The sequence below is a fragment of the Colobus angolensis genome, unplaced genomic scaffold (genome assembly GCF_000951035.1).
Source record: "Colobus angolensis palliatus isolate OR3802 unplaced genomic scaffold, Cang.pa_1.0 Scaffold116, whole genome shotgun sequence".
NCBI classification, from domain to species: domain Eukaryota; kingdom Metazoa; phylum Chordata; class Mammalia; order Primates; family Cercopithecidae; genus Colobus; species Colobus angolensis.
This window is the reverse complement of record NW_012112697.1, coordinates 5016592-5038585: the sequence shown is the minus strand read 5'-3', so window position 1 is coordinate 5038585 and position 21994 is coordinate 5016592. Positions and strand designations below refer to the sequence as shown.

The following is a 21994-nucleotide window of genomic DNA, read 5'->3' as shown; positions in this document are numbered from 1 at the left end:
CTATTTCAAGTCCCTTAGAACAAGCAGATTTTACCCACAGCAGATAGCTTCTGCTCAAGACTGATGGGATGAGATTTGTTAGATGCCTGACGTTACTGATTCTCACACTCTCCCTTGTGTACTTTTGTTTTTATCATTTTGCCTTTTTACTCCTTGTTTCCTATCTTAAGGTTATACAATTTTGATACACCCTGTGATGTCTCCCTTACTGTTATCGACAACTTGTTTTGGGCATGTTTTGCTCACACCTACTATGATCTCTTCTGCCAACCTTTCTAAGATCATTCTGGGATCATTACAATCTGGTTTTGCTCCCGACTCCCTACTTTACACCCTCCTAAGGTCAACTTAGATATTTCTCTTTGAGCTACATACTGCCAGTTTATATCAGTGCCACAGAAGAGACACCGGTAATGCATCTTTCGATGCTTTATCTGAACAACTCTGTCCCCAAATCCCAGATAGGTTATCATATTTTGTAATAACTTCTCTGTCCACATTATTCAATGGCCAAGTTCAATAAATACTTGGAGGTTTTCAAACTCCTTATTTTCATTCACCACATCCTTGTACCTCCTGAAAAATAGTGGGTTTGCAGATATTTATTTGGGCCTTTAGTGTATCAGCTAGCATGCCAGTTGTCATTTGGTCCATTTATTCTTTGACCCATCCAAGGATTCATCTGTGCCTCAATGTTCCTTCAAGGACAATCACCACCCAATTCTATTATCGGACTCTCTCATGCTATTGCGGCTGTAGTCAACAGAACTAATTACTGGGTATGTCATCCAACATCCAATCCTACCATCAAAAATCTTTATAGCCATAGAAATTTCAGAAACCAACATATAGTACTATTTACCCACCACCCATCTATCACATCATCATCAATTCCAGCAGACCCTGATGCAAAATCTATATCTTCACCACCAAGCAAATGAATGCCACATCTCCAACCCTAATCTGTAACAGACTTCTTTTTAGGACTGGAACTTAATGCCAATACAGGGATAATACTGTCAACTTTAGTTAGCTTCAAGTATTCCCCAGCACTATATTAGCCTCTGCAAACCTTTTTTAACCCCACCCAATATGTCTGTCATTCTGAAACAACTAAAATATTCCTCCAATTCTTGGCTTACTTCTGGAACGATCAGTCTCATTTTTGCATCAGGAACTATATGCATCCCTATTAGTCTTTCATTCCTGAGCTAATAACAAGCTTATGCTCATCTGTCTCATTAACGCCTTCCTACTTGCACATGTGGGGTAATAATTAGAAAGCTTCAAATGTGGCCAGGCATGGTGGCTCACACCTGTAATCCCAGCACTTGGGAGGCAGAGGCAGGTGGATCACCTGAGGTCAGGAGCTCAAGACCAGCCTGGCCAACATAGTAAAACCCCCGTCTCTACTAAGAATATAAAAAAAATTAGCCAGGTGTGGTGGTAGGCACCTGTAATCCCAGCTACTTGGGAGGCTGAGGCAGGAGAATTGCTTGCTTGGGAGGTGGAGATTGCAGTGAGCCAACATGGTGCCATTGCATTCCAGCCTGGGCAACAGAATGAGACTGTCTCAAAAAAAAAACAAAAAAGAAAGAAAGAAAGAAAGAGAGAGCGAGAGAGAGAGAGAGGGAGGGAGGGAGGGAGAGAGGGAGGAAGGAAGGAAGGAAGAAAGTTTCAAAGTTTCAAATGCCTCTCCACATCCTCCAGTGCCACCATGCTTCTTTGTGTCTGATTGATGAGACCAATCCACCTGGGGAAATAATGGTACTTTGTTGGAGCCATGAGGCTTCAACTGTGGGGGTCATATAATTGGAAATTATCACAAAATTGTCCCTCACTTTGGTTGATGCAGTGCAGACTCCAGAAGCAAAGCAAAGTAGCCTAAATCCACTGACCCATGTGGTTTTGAAAACCAGATTGCCTTAGATTTCCTGTTGGCAAGCCCAAAAGGTATGTTATTGCTGACATTTCCTGCCACAATACAGAGAAGATTAAAGAATGTATAGCATTCATAGCTAAACTAAAAGAAAATATAACTTGGGTTTTGAAGGCAGATTAAGTTGGTTTTTGAGATAAGTTTCCATGTCTCAGGTTTGGGAAATCTTGGGGGACATGGTTCTGCAGTGTCTTCTGGCCTCTTGTATAGCTGCTATATCATCAAATGGTTCAATAGGATATTATACAACAAAATAAAAGTAAATTGTTTCTAATTTTCAGCTAAGCTAATTACCAAAACTTTCAGCTGAACCAGCTATGAGGAACAGCTGTTGATTTTTATTTCTATAGCTCAAGGAAACTATGGATAAATTACCCAATGATAATCTTTCCTGTGTCCTAATAAAGGAGGCCCAAATAGAAGATGGTTAAGGGAAAAACCTATCTAACCTTGGAGCATACGTACCTGGTTTTGTGTGACCCAGAGCTCCCTAACATCAAAAATCCCATTCTATATCTGATGGAGAATAATGTTATCAGTGTCATTGTTTTGAAAATGAATAAGAGCCTTTCAACTGGCACACAGGTTATTCTTCAAATGGACACACAGGTTATTCTCTTATTTGGCATACAGCATACAGGAAAAGGAGGCGATGATATCAGAGTTCTGGCAAACAGGAAGAGGAAGTGGAAAGGCTACTCCTTTTGTCTCAGTGGAGTGTGGGAAGGGGAAGAATAACAGAGAGGCCAGATGTGTACATCATGGCGTCTGCCTTACAGGCCAGAATCTCAGGGATAGGGTGGCTAAATAGGTTGAGGGGATGCTGGAAGCAAAGGGTCTTCTGCCTAGCTTTCTAGTTGGGAATCTCAGAGCAGACCACTTCACAGAACATCCTCATACCTGCCTGGGGCAGCTAACTCAGGATAAAAATGGTATGCTTAGGTCCAAAGGGAATCTTAGTACTCAAGTATCTCTCAGTTCCTGTGTGGCTGGAGAAGGACCCAGGCATTACACATGTATACATGGCACCCTTCCTCCCACGCATGGTTCTGGAAGGTAGTTGGATTGAGAACAGTGAACCTTGCCATGGGTCTACAACAGGGTTGCCATAGCAAGAGACCAGACAACCATACCTCAATGGCTATGAAGGGAGAGGAGAGTTTAGGCCAACACTGTCCAATGGAAATACAATGCAAAACACAAATAGGTGACATTAATTTTAACAACATAGTATATTTAACCCAACATGTCAGAAATATCATTTCAACATGTAATCAATAGTATTTTACACTTACAGCACATTTCAGTGTGCTCAGTAGCTTCATGGGGGAAGCACAGGTCTAGCTCTAGGGAGGATGAAGTCAGTGGAAGCCAAGTCAGTGTTGGCTCTGATGGAGCCAAAAGGACAAACCATCAGTGTTCCCACAATACCTCAGTGGAAATGGGCACCACGGGTAAGTGGTTAGCTAGATGAGGCACCCACAGGCCAGTGTCTCAGTGCTCCCCAACTCCTGCCATGCTTGCTTGGTAGAGTGGGAACACATGAGAAATACTAGTTGGATTATAAAAAATATTCATATTTTCTTCACAAAAAACATATAAGATGATTGAGATTAAGCATCTTTTAATATGTGTTTCATAGACCTTCTATTCTGTTTATACACTTACCGATTCATACCTGTCTATTCATCTATTTTGCCAATTTTTCTATTGGATAATTTCACTTTTCCTCATGGATTAGCAGGAGTTAGTTTCACATATTCTGAAGGTTCATGTATTCTGATTTTAATACTTTGCCTATTATTTATGTTGCAAGCATTGTCTTTTTACTGTATTCCTGAAATCTTTTGTTTGGAAATTTGCTTAATGCTAGGGAGCCACACTTACCAACCCTTTTCTTTATGGCTTTTGCATTGGGCATCTTGTTTAATACCTTCATACTTGCTAGCATATAAACATAACTACCTATATTTTCTCCTGATATTTTAAAAAGTTTGTTTTTCACAGTTAGCTGTGTAATAGAGCTGAGATTTTTTTCTGTGAAAGATCTGAGGTAAAAGTCTCACTTTTCTATTATTTCCCATTGATAACCAATTGTTTCTCCGCCTTTTATGAAGCAGCTCACGCCTCCACTGATCTGAAATTTCACAATGAGCATGTGTGAATTCCCCTGTAGTCATGGCTTTGTTTCTATTAGTCTATTTGCCTATGCTTTAAAGTATATTTTAATATCTGGTAAAGTCCACAGTCATTGGTCTTTGTTTCAAAAATTTATTGGCTCTTTCCGTGAATTTTTCCCCAGGGAATTAGCCAATTATCTTCCTGTAGTGTCTGCACATTTATTGTTAGGTTATTATATAGTTTTATATTCTTAAATGACATTTTTCTATTATATTTTCTAGTTAATCATTGATGATGTATTTAAAAATCTACTTTTTAATAATATTTTGCTTGAATACCTTGCTAAACTCTTATTAGTTCTAATGCCCTGTCAGTTAATTACCACAGTTTTTCTAGGTAGAGAATAATACATTCTACAAACTATGATAGTTTTGTTTTTTTCTTTTCAACTACTTATCTTTTTTTCCTTTTATTTTCTTATCATAATGGCTTGGACCTCCAGGACAATGTTATATGACAGCTTGAGAATAGTTTTTTGGTTTTGTTTTTTGCCTCTGAAAATGAATGAGAATGCTTTCAACATTTAATTGTAATATCCCAGTCCCCAGAATAGTGTCTAGAACATAGATAAATTAATATTACTAAATGTACGTTACTACGTGAACAAAGGTCCCCATTAAATACATTTTCCCACTATAGGTTTTTTCTATTTTTCATTTATCATATTAAGGAATTTCCCTCCTACTCCTAGTTTTCTAAGAATTTGTATTTCTAATTATGAATGAGTGTTGGATTCTGTGGAATATTTTTCTCAGCATGAACTGAGATGATATAAATTGTGGTAAATTACATGAATGGATTTCCTGTTATTAAACCATTTTGCATTTCTGGGATAAATTCTACTTGGTCATGATGTAATTTTAAAAATGCATCTCTATGCATATGATTTGCTAATGCTTTAAAATTAATGTTCATAGGACAGATGGGTCTATATTTTTCTTTTCTTGGGTTGTTTTACTGTGAATTTATTTGTCTCCTAAAATGAGTTAGTAGCTTTCTACATTTTTCTGTGATGTGAGATACATCTATTTCTTTACCATTTGGTAGAACACACTTGTAAAGCTGTTTGACCTAGTGTCTTTTCTTCAGGGGTGGATACTTGATTTCTTTTTCAGTATATTCTATGATTATTTTTCTATTCAGGGTCTACTCCTTGTGGTAATTTTAATAACATATATTTTCCCCCAACTCATCCATTTCTCCTATTTTTAAAGCATTCTCTTATCTGTTTTTACTGCCTTAAATATCTGCAATTGTTATTTCTTTCCTGGTTCCTAACGAGAGTTATGAGGGTTTTGTTGTTGTTGTTTATTTGTTTTTTAGAGACAAGGTCTTGCTCTTTTGCCTAGGCTAGAGTACAGTAGCGCAATCACAGCTCACTGCAGCCTCCAACTCCTGGGCTCAAGAGATCCTCCTGCTTCAGCCTCTTAGGTAGCTGGGACCACAGGTATGTACAACTACACTCAGCTGATTGCTTTTTTTTTTTTTTTTTGTAGAGATGGGGTCTTGCTATGTTGCCTGGGCTGGTCTTGAACTCCTGGGCCTCCCGAAGTGCCAGGATTATAGATGTGAGCCACTACGCCTGGCTGATGTTGCCCAGATGTGCTAAGTTACGGCAAAATTGCTGGTTATCTCCCATTGTCCTTTTCCTTCTTCAGGAAGTAACGATATCCCTAAGCTTTGGTTGTGAATGTGGCCAACCAGAGTGAGGCTGTATTTCCTAGCCTTATGTGCAGCTTGGTTGTGGCCACACAAATAAGTACTCACCAATGGGATATAACCGTATATGGTGTGTACAACTTCCAGGAAGTGTCCTTAAAAGAAAGGGGCATACCCTTTCTTTTAAGACCTTCCTGTCTCTTCCTCCTTTCTGCTGGCTGGAATGTGAGTATGATGGCTAAGGTTAGAGCAGAAATCTTGACCAAGACATAGAAGCTACATGCCACCTACGGTGGAGCCACAGAATCGAAGGAGCAACCAGCTGCACACCATAGGACAAATGTTTTTCTTCAGTTTAGAAATTCTCAGCCACCATCTCTTCAAATATTGCTCTTTGGCCATTTTCATTTTTTCTCCATCTAGAATTTCTATTATATACAAGTTAGAACTTTTAAACTTAGAACTTGTGTCTATTATATACAAGTTAGTTGGAACTTTTAAATCTTATTTTCCATGTCCCTTTATTTCCCTTTCATATAGTCTAACTCTTTTGCATTCAGTGCTACATTCTGGATGAATTTCTCAACATTAGTTACCTGTCAATAAATAAGTTTTATGTCTGTCAGTGTTTGGGGAGCTCAAGTGGAAGGGACAGGTAGGGCATGGAGGAGTCTCACAATTTATGATGCTGACTTGTACTTAATTCCTTGATATCAATACAATACTCCTACCCTCAGCTACACCTGGTGTCCAGCAATCCATAAGTCCTTTGGCTCATCCACTTCATGTATAAATGTCTAGTCTTATGCCAGTGTGGGAGAGGCATAGTTGCCAAGCTGTGTAGAATGAGGGTAGGTAATGGATGGGGATTGAACAGCTGCATCTGGATCTAAAACTCAGGCCGCATCTAAGGATCATGCAAAAGGAACATATCAAATGTTCAAAATAAATGTATTTATTTTTAAATTACAGAGCTACCATAAAAACTCTTTAGTTAGTGAGGATAATTTCTTATAAACAAAATCTGTCCCATAGGTATATTTAAGAGAGTGACTACTCTTTGTCAAATATATATTACTTTGAGTATCTTTACCAATTATTTTTTATCTTATCACAATGTGGCTTCTGCTGCCACCACTGTTAAAACTGTAACTTGAAATCACTAGTGACCTCTACTACTCAACGTGGAGCACATTAAATGAAGCGATTCATGTTAGAAGTAGCCCCATTTATAAAAATCAATACCTGCACTTTAAAAGCCCCGTGTTTGTGATGTATTTATGGCCATTGGCACTCACTGGAAACTGTAGATACTTCAAAGCAGAAGAGCATTTTGAGGAAATCAGTGGCATCTTGGGGATAGGCTTCTCCTTTGCCATATTCTACTGAAATGTACTATATTAGGGGCCTTGATGTTTTCTAAGGGTCTGACTTCTAGATAAAAGAGTTTCAGATATTCTTGGAGCTCAATAGTGGGCTTATCACTGATATATAGCATTTACATTAACATTTCAGAGCTGAACAATAGAGTAGATTCCAAACAATGAATCAGTATGAGATTTCTTGGCGGTAACTGACTTGGGATGGTTGTGTGGACTCTGTTTCCTTACGCAGGGCAATCAGATATAGGGCATGTGTTCTGAATGTCCTTGTGCTGGACTTTGTATTCCAGGGCTGTGGAAGCAGGGTGCTTTGTAAACCTTCCTCCTTCCATGTAGAGAAAAGGAATCCTATTCAATTTCTAATTTAAAATGGAAAATTACTCACCAAAGGAAACATCACCAAAGTGCAGAGCCGGAACATTAAAATGGAAGGTAGGTCCAGTGACACAGCCTCTGGAAGGAGGAATACAAGGTGGGGGAGAAGGAGAGAACCCAGTGAATCAGAGTCACAATCAGGAAGTGGGGCAAGGATAAGTACAAAAACCATAGCTTGACATTATGTCAATTATAGTATCCAGGATTTAAAGAAATGATGACATGATGGTCTATCACAGTGGTTCTTAAAATTCTCTTTCATGATTCAAACCATGGGTTTTGACAAACAATGCTGTGGTTAACTTACTGTCTTATTTCTACCAATGAATAAGTGAGAGGCAGAGCAGATGGATCATCAAACAAGGGCACAAAATGTTGTTATTTTGAATGAGACACACATCATGTAAAGTTATCAATGTGTCGAGAAATAAAAATTATAGGTCTAATCATGCAATACACATCAAAGACTATCACTATATTAGTTATCCCTGTCCATGCTGTCATATAAACTGTTCCAATTCCTCTCCTACCACTGTGACATTCCTACCACTGTGACATTCACTCACTGTGATGTTGGCCAGCCACTTTATCTCTATCAGCTTCTGTTTCTCTTCCTCATGTATAAAAAAGAGGACTGGACTAGGTGACATTGAATTACTCTTTACTGTAAATATTGTTCTATTTCTCTCTCAGTGCAAGTTTTCATGATCTTGGAGAGATGCTCTAGCTTAAAATAAATAATAGAGAGATTCTATGACTTCTAGCTTAGAAGGCATGGTAGGTAGAATAATGGCTCCCAGAGATATCTATGTCCTAATTCCCAGAACCTATGAATATATTAGGTTACATGGCAAAGAGGAATTAAGGTAGCAGATGGAATTAGGGTTGCTAATTAACTGAATTTAAGATGGGGAGATTATCCTGTCTTATCCTGGTAGGCCCATTGTAATCACAAGGGTGATTTTAAAAATAGAGGACAGAGACAGAAGAGGAGGTCAGAGTGTTGCAGTCTGAGAACTCAACCTGGCTTTGAACACAGAAGAAGGAAATCATGCATCCAGGAATATGAGCAGCCTCAGAAAGCCAAAAAAGGTTAGGAAATGGGTTCCCCTCTAGAGCCTTCAGAAGGAAACACAGCCCTGCCAACACTGATTTTAGCCCAGCTAGACCTGCATTAAGGCTATAAAACTGTAAAATATTAAATATGTGTTGTTTGAAGCTACTAAATTTATGATAATTTGTTACAACAGCAAAAGAAAACTAATCTATTAAGTTATCTTGTTTACCTTCAGAGAAACAATTACTTTTCTCCATGATCCATGTCTTTATCTGTAGGCCAAAAGTAAGAACTGAAAAGTGTCCCATCTGTGTGGCAAAACTTTTAAATGTTATAGACACACAGATAGCATAAAACACATTAAGCAAGAATCTTTTAATTCACCAAGCTCCAGATGTTGTATGTGTCATACCATGCAGAATATGATGGTGTCTTAGTGGTACTTCCAGTTGCTCCAGCTCTGACCATAATGTGATGAGAGGTTGTTGTAAGCCTGGGAAGAATGGCCACAGCAAAGACTCACTGCAACAAGTTTCAAATGTAACTTTCTCATGAGCATTTATTATATTTCACGCTGATGATCTAAAGTGATTTTAAAGGGAGTAGTTGGGACTCAGCCAGGAATTAGGATCCAGTTGAGAATGAAGTCAACAAACAGGCCGACAGGCTACATGCTTCACTTGAAAAGAAGCTTTTAGGGACCAAAGTAACAAACAGACCAAAAGTGTCTGTCTGACATGCACGAGATGCTAAAGAAAGTAGGAAAGAAGTTTAAAAAATGTACATGAAGCAGACATTTAATCAATGCAGAAGTTTAAACAACCAGATACATGACACTTGTCCAAAGGCACATGTAACTGAGGGAACTGTGGCTGAACAATCCCATCTGGACTTAGATACGGTCACATTAATTCTCACAGGGATTCAGAATGTTAGGACAGTCTATGCCAAGGTTGTGCCATAAAATCAATGCAGGGGTCTCTTAAAACTATAATTTGAAAGAAAAGAGAGAGAATGATTCAATTATTACAATATGTAAGTGAGACAAGTTGAATACAAAATATATCTGTGCTATGGTTCAAACTTTATAAAATCACATATGTAAAAATAGGAGGGAAGAAAATTGCTTATGGGTAATTTTTGAAAATCACACTAATTTTACAGTGTTGTTTATCCAACCACTGAAAATACTGTGTCATGAATTGGAAGAGTAAATAGGAAGAGTAAAACTATATTTGTTATGATCTTTCAAGGCATACTAGCTAAAATACTAGCTTACGCGGTATTGAGAAATGAGTACCTGGCAATAAAAAAGCAACAAAATTCCAGAACCTACAATATTAACTTTATAGACATTTCCTGGGCTATGAGGCCCAAGAAAGTATTTCTGACAAAGTAAAATAACAAGTCAAGTCAGTGCTAACGTGTGGAGCTGAGAATAGATGATGTATTATTATACATGCATTTTTACCCTTTATGAATAGACATTTATTAATGACACTAGATTTTTAGCAGGTTTTCAAAATTATTGTTAGTGGTTTGAAATGCTAGAAACCACTAACAATGCAACATTATTGGACACAAGAAACACTAAGCTTTAAAGGAAGTGAACTAAGGAGGAAATTTAGGTAAGTCCATTTCTCTTAGCAATCGATCATGAGTTTGGTGATAAATCCCCATAAAGATTCTTTCCATAGGTTCTGTTGAAAGAAACTAGAAATGAACATCCAAAATCAAGAAGTGGTGTGTGAATGTTGGTAAATGGAAATGTCCAGAAGATAGAACAGGAGGCTTACCCTCCACAGAGCAGGTGGAGTACTAACTAGTCCAAGTTCACTTGTGAGCAGATTTCTGGGAGATCCCTAAATCCTATTATTCACAGTGGAGAACCCAAGTACACCTTAACTTATTTAGACATTGCAAGTGACATGCATGACTACTCTGGGATCTTTAGGAGAAGAGATCAGAGATTTAAAAAATTCAACCAGGAAATTACAGAAATATTGCTCACTATTACAGGCTCCTGTGTTTTTTTTCTTTAAATGACAGCTTCATTGACATATAATTCACACATCATAAAATTCACACATTTAAAGTGTACAAATCAATGTTTTTTGTATATTCACAAATATATGCAACCATCACTACAGTCAATTTGAGAACATTTTCATCACCTCAAAAAGAAACCTCAGCCCTTTAGCTGTCACAATCTATCCTGCACCCACCAGCCCTAAGCAACCACTAATCCAACTCAGATCTATATAGATTTGCCTATTTTAATCATTTCATACAAATGGAATCATGTAATGTGTTGTCTTTTATGACTCGCTTTTTTCATAATGTTTTCAGGGTTCATAATGGATGAACCTTATTTTCAAGGTTTATAATGGTGTCACTATGGCTGAACCTTGAAAACATTATGACAAGGGAAAGAAGTAGTCACAAAAGACCATGGTAGCAAGGTTCATCTATGCTACCCTGTCGTAGCATCTATCAGTGCTTCATTTTTTTCTTTTTCATTCCTTTTTATGGTCAAATAGCATTCCATTGTATGGATATGCCACATTTCATTTATCTTTGGCTACTATGAATGATACTGCTATAAATATTCATGTACAAGTTTTTGTATGGATATATGCTTTCATTCCTCCTGGGTATATACCTAGGAATGGAATTGCTGGTCATATGGTAACTCAGTGTTTACCTGTTTGAGGTGCTGATAAACCATTTTCTAAAGTGGCTGCCATGTCTTACATTCCTAATTATCAGTGCATGGGGGTTTTCATTCCCCTACCTTTTCACCAACACTTACAGTAGTACCTCATCTGTAGTTTTGACTTCCTGTTGTTTCAGTTATTTATGGTCAACACAGTCCAAAAATATTAAATAAAAAATTTCCAGAAATAGATCACTCATACATTGTTAAATGCCTGTCATTTTGAGTAGTGTGATGAAGTCTTGTGTCATCCACTGTCTGTCCAGCCTGGGTCATGAATCACCCTTTTGTCCAGTGTATTGATGCTGCATGATGCTACCCTCTCTTTAGTCACTTAGTAGCTGTCTTGGTTATCAGATCAACTGCCACAGTATTGCAGTGCTTGTGTTTGAGTAACGCTAATTTTACTTTTGCACTTTGGGGCCTAAAAATGCAGATAAAGGGGAACTACTGTATTTTCCATTTTAAGATTATAGACATCCAAGTGAGTGTGAAGTAGTGTCTCATTGTGGGGTTTTGATTTACATCTCCCTGAGGATTAATGATGTTGACAGTCTTTTCATGTGTTATTGGCCTTTTGTATATCTTCTTTGAGAAATGTCTGCTTAAACGCTTTGTCCATTTTTAAATTGAATTATTTATTGAGTTAGAATTGTCTAGTAATTTATTATTGTCCCTTATCAGATATATGAGTTGCAAATACTTTCTCCCATTGTGTAGGTTGTGTTTTCACTTTCTTGATAGTATCCCCTTTGCAGCACAAACTTTTTTACATTCTGATGAAGTCTAATTTATTTATTTTTCCTTTGGTTGTTTGTGCTTAGATGCTGATTATCTGAAAACTATTGCTTATTTGGTTTTTGGATGTGGATATTTATCCCTATGTTTGTTTGTTTGTTTTTGAGACAGAGTCTCACTCTGTCACCCAGGCTGGAGTGCGGTGCCATAATCTCCACTCACTGCAATCTCCGCCTCCTGGGTTCAAGTGATATTCCTGCCCCAGCCTCCCAAGTAGCTGGGATTGCAGGCACACACCACCATGCCCAGCTAATTTTTTTGTATTTTTAGGATAGACATGGTTTCACCATGTCGGTCAGGCTGGTCTCAAACTCCTGACCTCAGGTAATCTGCCTGCCTCAGCCTCCCAAAGTGCTGAGATTACAGGCATGAGCCACTGTGCTGGGCCTATCCCTATGTTTTCTTCTAACAGTTTTATAGTTTCAGCCCTTACATTTCATGTAGAGGCAGTTCCCTTCTACTCCTAGTTTGTTACTTTTTTTTTTTTAATCATAAAAGGGTGCTGAATTTTGGCAAATGCTTTTTCTATGTTTATTGAAATAATCATGTGGTTTTTGTCCTTTATTCTGTTAATATGTTGTATTACATTGATTGATTTTCATATGTTAAGCCAACCTTTCCCACTTGGTGATAAATCCCACTTGGTGATGGGGTATAATCCTTTCCACATGTTGCTGGATTTGGTTTGCTAGTATTTTGTCAAAGATTTTTGGGTCTAAATCCATAAAGGTTATGGATTTTTAGCTTTCTTTCCTTGTAATGTTTTTGTTGGGTTTCGGTATCAGGGTAATATTGGCCTAATAAATTGAGTTGACAAGTGTTCCTACCTTCTCATTTTTTGGAAGAGTTTGTGAAAGATTATGACAATTCTTCATTAAACATTCAGTAGAATTCACCAGTGAAGCCACTTGATCCTGTTTTTTGTTTGTTTGTTTTTGGTTGGAATATATTACAGGTCTATTCAGATTCTCTATCTCTTCTTGAGTCAGTTTTGGTAGTTCATGTCTTTCTAGGAATTTGTTCATGTCATCTACATTATCTAATTTTTGGCATACAATTGTTCATAGCATTATCCACTAATCTTTTTAATTTCTGTAAGGTTGACAGTAATGTCCTTTCTTTTATTCCTGTTGGGTAGAGTGTGCTGTAGATGTCTGTTAGGTCTAGGTGGTTTATAGTGTTCAACTCTTCTATTTCCTTTATGATCTTCTGCTTAGTTTTTTTATTATTGAAAGTGGGGTATTGACATCCCCTACTATTTTGCTGAATTGTCTATTTTTCCCTTCAATTCTGTCTGTCTGCACTTCACATATTTTGGTGCTCTGTTATTAGATGTGTGTTTGTAATTGCCATACCTTTTTGATGAATTCACTATCTTATCATTGTAAAATGTCCTTCTTTGTCTTGAGTAACAAATTTTGTTTCTATTTTGTCTGGTATAACATAGTCTCTCCAGCTTTCTTTTGATACTGTTTGCATGGTATAGATATTTCTATCCTTTTGGTTTCAACCTATTCATATCTTTAAATCTAAAGTGTGGTATCTTGTAAAAAGCATACAGATAGATCATTTTTGGGGGGTTTGTTTGTTTTGTTCTAATCCATTCTGCCATTCTCTAACTTTTAATTGAAGTATTTAATACATTGACATCTAATGTGATTGTTGATAGGGCAGGACTCATGCTACTTATTTTCTATATATCTCATGTCTTTTCTGTTCCTTTATTCCTCCATGACTGCCTTTCTTTGTGTTAAATGGATATTTTCTACCCTTTTAAATTCCCTTGTTATTTCTTTTCCTGTATTTTTAAGTTAGTTTAGGGAATAGTTTAGAGAACGGGCAATCCTGAATTTGGATAAACAATTCAGAGTCAAAAGTGAGGGCAGTAGTAGTCATGCATCAGGAATGTCTAACAAACCCAAATACATGACTTCTTGCATCTAATATACAACCTTGCTTGAAGGAGATACTCAATAAGAGTTTATCAAACCAACATCCAAAATACATAATTATTCCTAAAAAGGGTAGCTATGTATGTATGTTGATGGTAAGACACAGTATTAATTATTAGGCCTGAACTTAAAATGGGGAATGGCCAGGTGAAATTGGGATGAGCTTTCTTATTAAACTTGAGGGGCAGTTAGCCTTCCTTGGCTAGCACTTTTCCTTCTATCGTCACCTGAAAAGTAAAACTGCTCCTTTATTATCCTATACTTTCCTTCCTACAGACAGGGCCATTATTCCTTCTATCTTAAATATTTTTAGAGCAGAGCGTAAAGGTTTTATCTTTGCTGCTTATGTATGAAGGCTTGCTTATGATACTGGATGTTGTCAAGGGTACTTATGATTCAGAGCAATACTTCCTGATGCCCAGTAGTCAGAAAGCTTCCAATAGTTGATCTGCTGGATCTTATCAAAGACCCTTATGGGACCAGAGGATCCGTGAATTGGAGACACAGTTACATTCACAAGTTTGTTCTTCCTACTTCTTCAGATAACCACCCTTCACTGCTTGTCACGGGAGATGAGATGATATGAAGATATGAAGTGGGCTGAAGTTCATATAATATGAAAATGTATTCCCACCCTTCTCATATTGTATACATATGCAAAGGATGTCAGCTGGGATAAGTATGACGCATATTCGTGAAGAGTCAATGTTATTCAAATATTTGGAAAACAACTCTCATTTTTCTCTTATAACAAACACATGTATTACGGTAGAGAATGTAAATGTCTTGTGAATGTTTCAGATAAGTCTTGAGACTTAAAAATAAAAAAAGACTATGATTATGACAGGCTGCTTTGGCCATGCCACAGAACCCTTGAGGCACACACATTCACTCTCCTTAGTTGTTGGGGGTTGTATGACTTTGCTAAGGCTGCCATAACAAAGTACCCTAGATTGGGTGGCTTAAACAACAGAAGTTTATTTCTGTTGCTGTCAGAAGGGTTGGTGACTGCAAGGTTATTTTTTTCTGAGGGTCTCTCACTTCAGCTTCTCTTTATTTTTTTCACATGGTCCTTTTCTATGAGTATGTCTGTGTCCTAATGTCCTCTCCTTATAAGGACACCAATCATATTGGATTAAAGTCCACCCATCTGACCTCATTTTGCCTTAATTACCTCTTTAAAGGCCCTATGTCCAAGAAGAGTTACATTCCGAGGTACTGGGTATTAGGACTTCAACATATAAATTCTGTGGGAAACAATTCAGTGCGTAACAGGGACACTGAGGTGCAAGAGTTTGAGACTAAATAGTAATCACCTTTCAGCTAATCTTGAGATTCTGAATGTATAGTATATATCATGAGATCAGTATATTTTCCTTGGATCCTTCAGGTCATATGTCTCTATCTCTTTTCTATGTTATCCCCAGGGCTTGCCCCAAGGGAGACCTCAGCTTGTAGATGGAGGGAGGTCTTGCTAGCAGTTACCAGAATAAGAGAAACTGCCATGGTAATTAGCAACCTGCTGCTGTGGGAATCCAAACAGAGTCAGAGCAATGTGTTTACAATGTTTGAAGACATGATAGTGAGATCATGTAAATAATTTCCTTAAAATAAGAACAAAAAACAAAAGTTTAGAGAAACTATGATAATGGCCAAAGCTTAGCCCAGATGATTTTATTCAGGTGTTACTGTAATAACTTATCTTCTCTAAACATCCTAAGACATAGAGAGTAACTAGAAGCTAGTTTAATGTCTAAATCCTTATTTTATAAGATTATAACTCGCAGAAAAACTAGATCTCCAAACAGCATCTGTATCTATATTATAATAACTTATACATGTTCACTAGGGAAACACTGATGGAAATTTAACACACTCTATTATGCTGATGTGTTCATATCAACAAAGACAGTTATGAATATTCAGACAGGATCTATTTAAAAAGTTAAAAAGGCAACAGGTTAAAACTTCAGTTAGTTTCTACATTAGTTATAAATGCACCTTACCTAATGGTCAGTTTCACAGGCTCAGGTGACCCATTGACATTGACCAGGAACTCTTCTTCAAAGTTTCCCAGGATGGTAGAACTGAAGGAGATCTGGATAGCTTGGACTCCACTTGGTTCAATGATGCCTTCCTTGGGACAGAAAACAAAGCAGGCCCCCAAAGCTGAAGTCGGAGGGGTCACGTTGAAGAGAGCATCGATGCTGCCTTTGTTGTACAGTATTGCCTGTATCAATAAAAGGCAAGAATGTGAAAGTCAATGGGCCTCTGACTTATTTTCATATAAGCATGTGTCTGTACTGTTTAACAGCAACAAAGGGAAAGTTGCAGGAATTAGAACCAAAGAACACTCAGGGACAAATGAACAGTCTGATGCCTTGAGTGTTCCAAGATAGAACTCCCAAGCCAGAAAGTAATTTTACATTTTTAGTCTCCTCTTTAAAATGAAATTGGTCATATATATTATGCTTGTGCTATAAAGACTGATCTTAATCACATACACTGATGAAGAGCCTTAAAATACCCCCTTTCTTTGCTACTCTCTATAAAGTAACCAAGGGAAAGTATTTCTCTTATATGCATGAGAAGGCTGAGGTTAAGCAGCATACTTAAAAATAAAAAGCAAGTTTGAATAGCAGAGTGAGAATTACCTAAACCTATGTTTATAATGTAGCTTGAAGAATGTAAATGAGACATCATTGTGGATCCCAGATGACAAGGGTTCTCTTTGTTGTGCTATCAGATTTCATCCTATTGAGATACTTTCATCTCAAATTCTACTGGATGGATGATTGTTTTGAGATTCTTATGCAAGCAACTGTTTTACTATAGAAAAGTTGTATTCCTATATGCTAGTGTTCTAGAAGCATATTATTACCCATATGTGGTTGTGCACTGGGTTTCGTGTGTGCATGTAAAGAGCTCATGCCTGAGCTCCTTCATGCACACTCATGACATTTGGCATCCTACATGGCAGGCCTCAGTCTACTGTCCCTACAATTCTTGGGCATGAACCTTGACTACAGCCATGTTGTTCTATCCTGGCTTCCAAAGACACCACCTCTGATCCTTGCCAATGCTGTCCTTACACCTAGAGGGTGAACAGCATGTTTTCCTGATTTATATAGGAACCACCCTCAACCTACACCTAAGGCTTTGGAGGACAAAGAGCATGAGAGATCTTGAAGAAACTTTCAGAAGGTTAGCAGGCAAATGTGAGGTGTGTCAGGAACCCAGAAGCTGAGGGAGGAGGATTCCCAGATGAAGTCAGATGCAGACAGAGGTCAGGAGAGTAAGTTCAGAGCAAAGGTTATAGATTTATTATTTTTATTTAGAGATTATTGTCATCCCTGACCTTGAGGAAGAGAGTAATCCCAGTGGGGCATGATTGCAGAATCCAGAGGACAAATGTTTAGGGGACTGAGTGGGTGCACAGAAAATAGTGGCTATTTTAGATTCATGTTTTCAGAAGATGAGTGGTGAAAGGTGAGAATGGGAGTGGCAAGGCTGTGGGAGGTACTGCAGAGGAGAAAGCATATTTATAATAAATGAGATAATGCATATTTAGTGCTCAGCCTAGAGGAAGCACTCACCAAAGTGCTGCCTGTTGTTGTTGTAAGAGAACAGACCTTGGTAACTAAGGGAATGGGGTCTGAGTGGATGCAGAGGAGGATGAGTTCAGGGGCTCAGGTTGCAGGGAAAAGGGCATCCAGAACATATGGTGGAGAGAGTCGGCAGCAGAGGCAGAGCAGAGGAAGACAGCCTCTTCTGCCAAGAGAAGATGGACAATGCACCAAAATAGAAGCATAAATAATTGCCGCCTGCTATTTTATTCATCTTTTTTGTTTCTTCCCCATCTTCCTCATTCTAAGCTCCCTGGTAGTAGGAACCAGGCTTCACCCTTCATTCCATTTAAAGAGACCATGTAGAAAAGTGATATGGCCAGCGACTCTGCAGCCAAACTGCCTGGGTTCAAATCTCAGCTTTGCCATTGACTTACTAGCTCGGTAACCTTAGACAATCTACTTAGTTTCTCTGTGTTCCAGTTTCCCCATCTTTAAAATGTAAGTACTACTAACTTCTCATGTTGCTGTAAAATTAAATTTATTAATTTATGAAATTTTTAGAACAGTGCTTGGCAAATAGTGCTTAAAAATGACAGAGACTGTTGATATGTTTTTGTTTGTTTTTTGTTTTTTAAGACATAGGGTCTGGCTCTGTTGTCCAGGCTGGAGTGCAGTGGCGCATCACAGCTCACTGTACCCTTGAACTCCCAGGCTCAAGTGATCGTTCCACCTCTGCCTTCTGAGTAGCTGGGGCTATAGGTATGTGCCATCAGCCTAATTTTTGTGGGGTTTTTTTGTAGAGATGGGGTCTTACTGTATTGCCCATGCTGGTCTCTAACTCCTTAGCTCAAGTGATCCTCCAACCTCAGCCTCCCAAAGCACTGGGATTACACATGTGAGACACCACACATAGTCAGTGACTGCTATTTATATCCTCAGTGCCAAACAGGATGGGTTTAAATTTTACCTGTGCTTAAGAAGTGACTAATACGTACTAGTGGTAACATGAAGGCAAATTGAAGGCATTAGTGGTAACTTGGAGGACCCTGTTCTTTTCTTTCAGAAGATGCATGGATTGCCTTTTAGTTTTTTTGGTTAGCAGAAACATTTTGCCCATATTTTCTGTATGGTGAGCATTCCTCCATTTTTAAGAATATGACATCATTCTTCTCCTCCTGACAAACAAGCACCCACTTACGAATATAGAAACCAGCAATAGTTTTGGGACACAATTCAGAGGCCTTTTGATTACTGATAATACTCTTTCCTTGAGGTCTAGCTCCTTGGAGAGAAGAAAATTTATAATCAAACTTTGCCTCTCATTTGTTTTCCTTCTTAATTACACTGGGGAATAGTGTATACTCTTGGGGTTATGGTTTATTCTTTATGTATCTGCTATGCTCAGCAATGACTAAGGGCAATAGCTAGTTACTCAAATTTGTCTCAAGTAGGTAATGCAATAAATTGAAAGAGAGATGCAATGAAGCATCAGCATTAAATACGCAGAGTGCAAAATATTCCCATAAGAAGCATCTTACCGTGTCCTTCTCTGCCACTGCACAGCTCTCCAAACTGTCCAATCTGATGCATCACCTCATTTAACACTTATTTAACTGGCTGTGGTTTGCTTTACTATTAAAATTAGGGAGGGTGGGAAGCGGTGGCCTCGAGCACACTTCTGCTAAATTTACATTCAGGGAAACCCTATCCATTTTGCATCAGAATTAAAGGTTCTTTTCTGATGTGGCACTCATAAGTTCAGTCTGTAAGATGTAAAGGAAATTCACACTGGATAAATTGCAGACAGAATATCAGTTTAATGAGAGCTACTGGACTTTTTTTCCTTCTCCCCTAAGTGACCTTGCAAGTGCAATCCAGGACAGTGTGGGATATAGCTGTGTCACTTGTCATTTCATGACAGCCATGTGACTGATTTCTTCATTTACACTGTGTTCCTATGCATAGTCCATCTCACTGTGACATTAACATCTCTGTTTACCTTCTGCATCATCCCATTTAGGCCACAGTTACCTTGTGAATGTGGGAGACACAGGGCACTGTCCCCACACCAGGTTAGGCTGGGCTAAGAGCCAAGTGGGTTGGAGGCTGGGTTTACCCAAGGTGAGAGGGTGGGATGCTGAGAACCTAAAGGGCTGAGAGGCCAGCAAAGGCCTTCTCTTCCCAGAACAGGAGAGACAGCCCTAGTCCCCCAGGACTCACCAACATTACATGCTGCAGGACCCTGCCAAGTTACTTAACTCCCCTGGCATTCAGGTTGCCATTCCTTGAATGCACTTCCTCTTTTTCTGTGCATACAGCTAATGGAATATGAATGTAAGTGAAATGCGCTACCATCTATAAAAATATCATATACATTCTCCCATGCCCTTTCCCCTTCCGCAATCTTGAAGACCACGTGGTAGGGGTGGCCAAGCATGAAATGTTCCAGCTTCTCTGCTGGAAGAGAGCACCTGCTCACTAGAAACCTTTGTTTTGGACTTTATGTAAGGTATAAAAGAAGCTTCTAGAATATTTGAGACATTATGTATTTTTGTATTTATTTGTTACAATATCTAGTACTACCTTAACTTCTCTAAGCCTCAGTTTACCCAGCTACAAAATGGAAATAGTTAATTGTACCTCACAAATAGTTCTCACAAATAGGGTTTTATTGTTTGGGGGTGGTTTTTGTTTTTTGTTTTTTGTTCAACACAGAATCTCACTCTGTTGCCCAGGCTGGACTGCAGTGGCGCGATCTTGGCTCACTGCAACCTCCACCTCCTGAGTTCAAGTGCTTCTCCTGCCTCAGTCTTCCAAGTAGTTGGGATTACAGGTGCCCGCCAACACACCCATTTTTGTATTTTTAGTAGCAATTGAGTTTCACCACATTGGCCAAGCTGGCCTTGAACTCCTGACCTCAAGTGATCCACCACCTTGGTCTCCCAAAGTGCTAGGATACAAATCGGGTTTTTGTGAGAACTAAATGAACGAGTGAATGTGAAAGCACTAGCACTGTGCTCAACACACATTAAGGGAGATGTTGTGTATGATATTAACCACTACACGATCCACATTTCTCATATGCAAAATAGATGTAATAAAGCCTAACTTTCACAATTTGGTAAGGATTAGAAATCACACACACAGACAGACACACACACAGACACATAGATATGCACACACAATAAAGTATGAACCTGACATCTATTTGTCACTCATTAAATAATTGCTTTGAATACCGCTATAAAAATACAAACATATACAATGAAGGAACCTTTCCAAAATGAAGTTTCAAGGGTTACAGTCTGACACAGTGTAAAAAATATGCCCTAGATACAAATTTAGTGATGGTGAAACACTGAAGTAAACACTGATCCTGAAGAACTCATGCAGACATCCTGTAAAATTTCATTTTCTAATTAATTGGAAAGATAAAGCAGGAAAGTCTCTTCCAGAAACTATTACTGGTTTTTAAAACATAGATTGGAGACCAGTGCATTAAGAGAAAATTCTGAAGTGTGAAAAGAGCTATGCTCATTAGGACGTTCTAGAAAATGTAAAAGGTTCTCCATCCTCTGATCTGTGGAATTTATGTTGTCAGAGAAGAAGCACTAAACAGATGGGGAGATGTATTTATGGGTTTTCCCTTTGCAATCTACAAAATGATGAGGATAAAACCATTTAAACTATGGCTCTGTTGCTTTTTAGCTTTTACTAAAGTGAGGGAGGGCTCATGAAGATAAAAAGTTGTTTCCCTCACGATGGCCAGGCAAGAGGAGGAAGAATCTGAGCACTGCGGGGTCTCAACAAGGATGAGTAATGGCGAATGAATGTGATTGCACATACTGTCCGTCAAATAAAAACACATAAGAGACAACAAACCCAAAAAGCCAAGTAGTGTTTGAAGTCTCAGCGAACAACTCTAGTGCTTACCTCATAACAATGTACAGATCCGGTGAAAACTTTCCCAATATCCAGCAATTCAAAGTTGAAGTGAATCTTAGGTCCCATGCCTTCCCCTTTGATTCGGAGGGGCAGACGGATTTCTCGGCCTAGAAAAACAATTCTGACTTTAGCATCCAAATGGTGCTTCATTTACCCCAAATCATGTTCCCTCGTGTACGTTACCAATATAAATAACCAAAATTATTAAATAGCTCCCTGCACTGCACCGAGGGAACTGCAATTTAATGCTGAAGATTCACCCTATCTAGGAGCCAATCATAATCCTGAATGCCAAAATCCTGACTGCTGAAATTGTGAAAGATATAATTCTGGAAAAACAAAAGACATTCTTTACAATATATTTATTTACATTTTAAAGAGGGATTTACTTGAGAAACATATAAAAACACAACAGAATACT

The 21994-nt window shown here is 38.3% G+C and overlaps 1 protein-coding gene across 1 annotated transcript in view; it reads right to left on the bottom strand.

Moving 5' to 3' along the window:
* The window catches only part of HYDIN (HYDIN, axonemal central pair apparatus protein), a 434530-nt gene that overhangs the window by 274014 nt on the left and 138522 nt on the right, over window positions 1–21994 (bottom strand). The window contains exons 12-14 of the mRNA XM_011962106.1: window positions 21562–21680; window positions 16066–16289; window positions 7547–7614 (exon numbers count right to left, since the gene is read on the bottom strand). Of these exons, the coding sequence (XP_011817496.1) occupies window positions 7547–7614; window positions 16066–16289; window positions 21562–21680 (411 nt within the window). The remainder of the gene's footprint in view (window positions 1–7546; window positions 7615–16065; window positions 16290–21561; window positions 21681–21994) is intronic.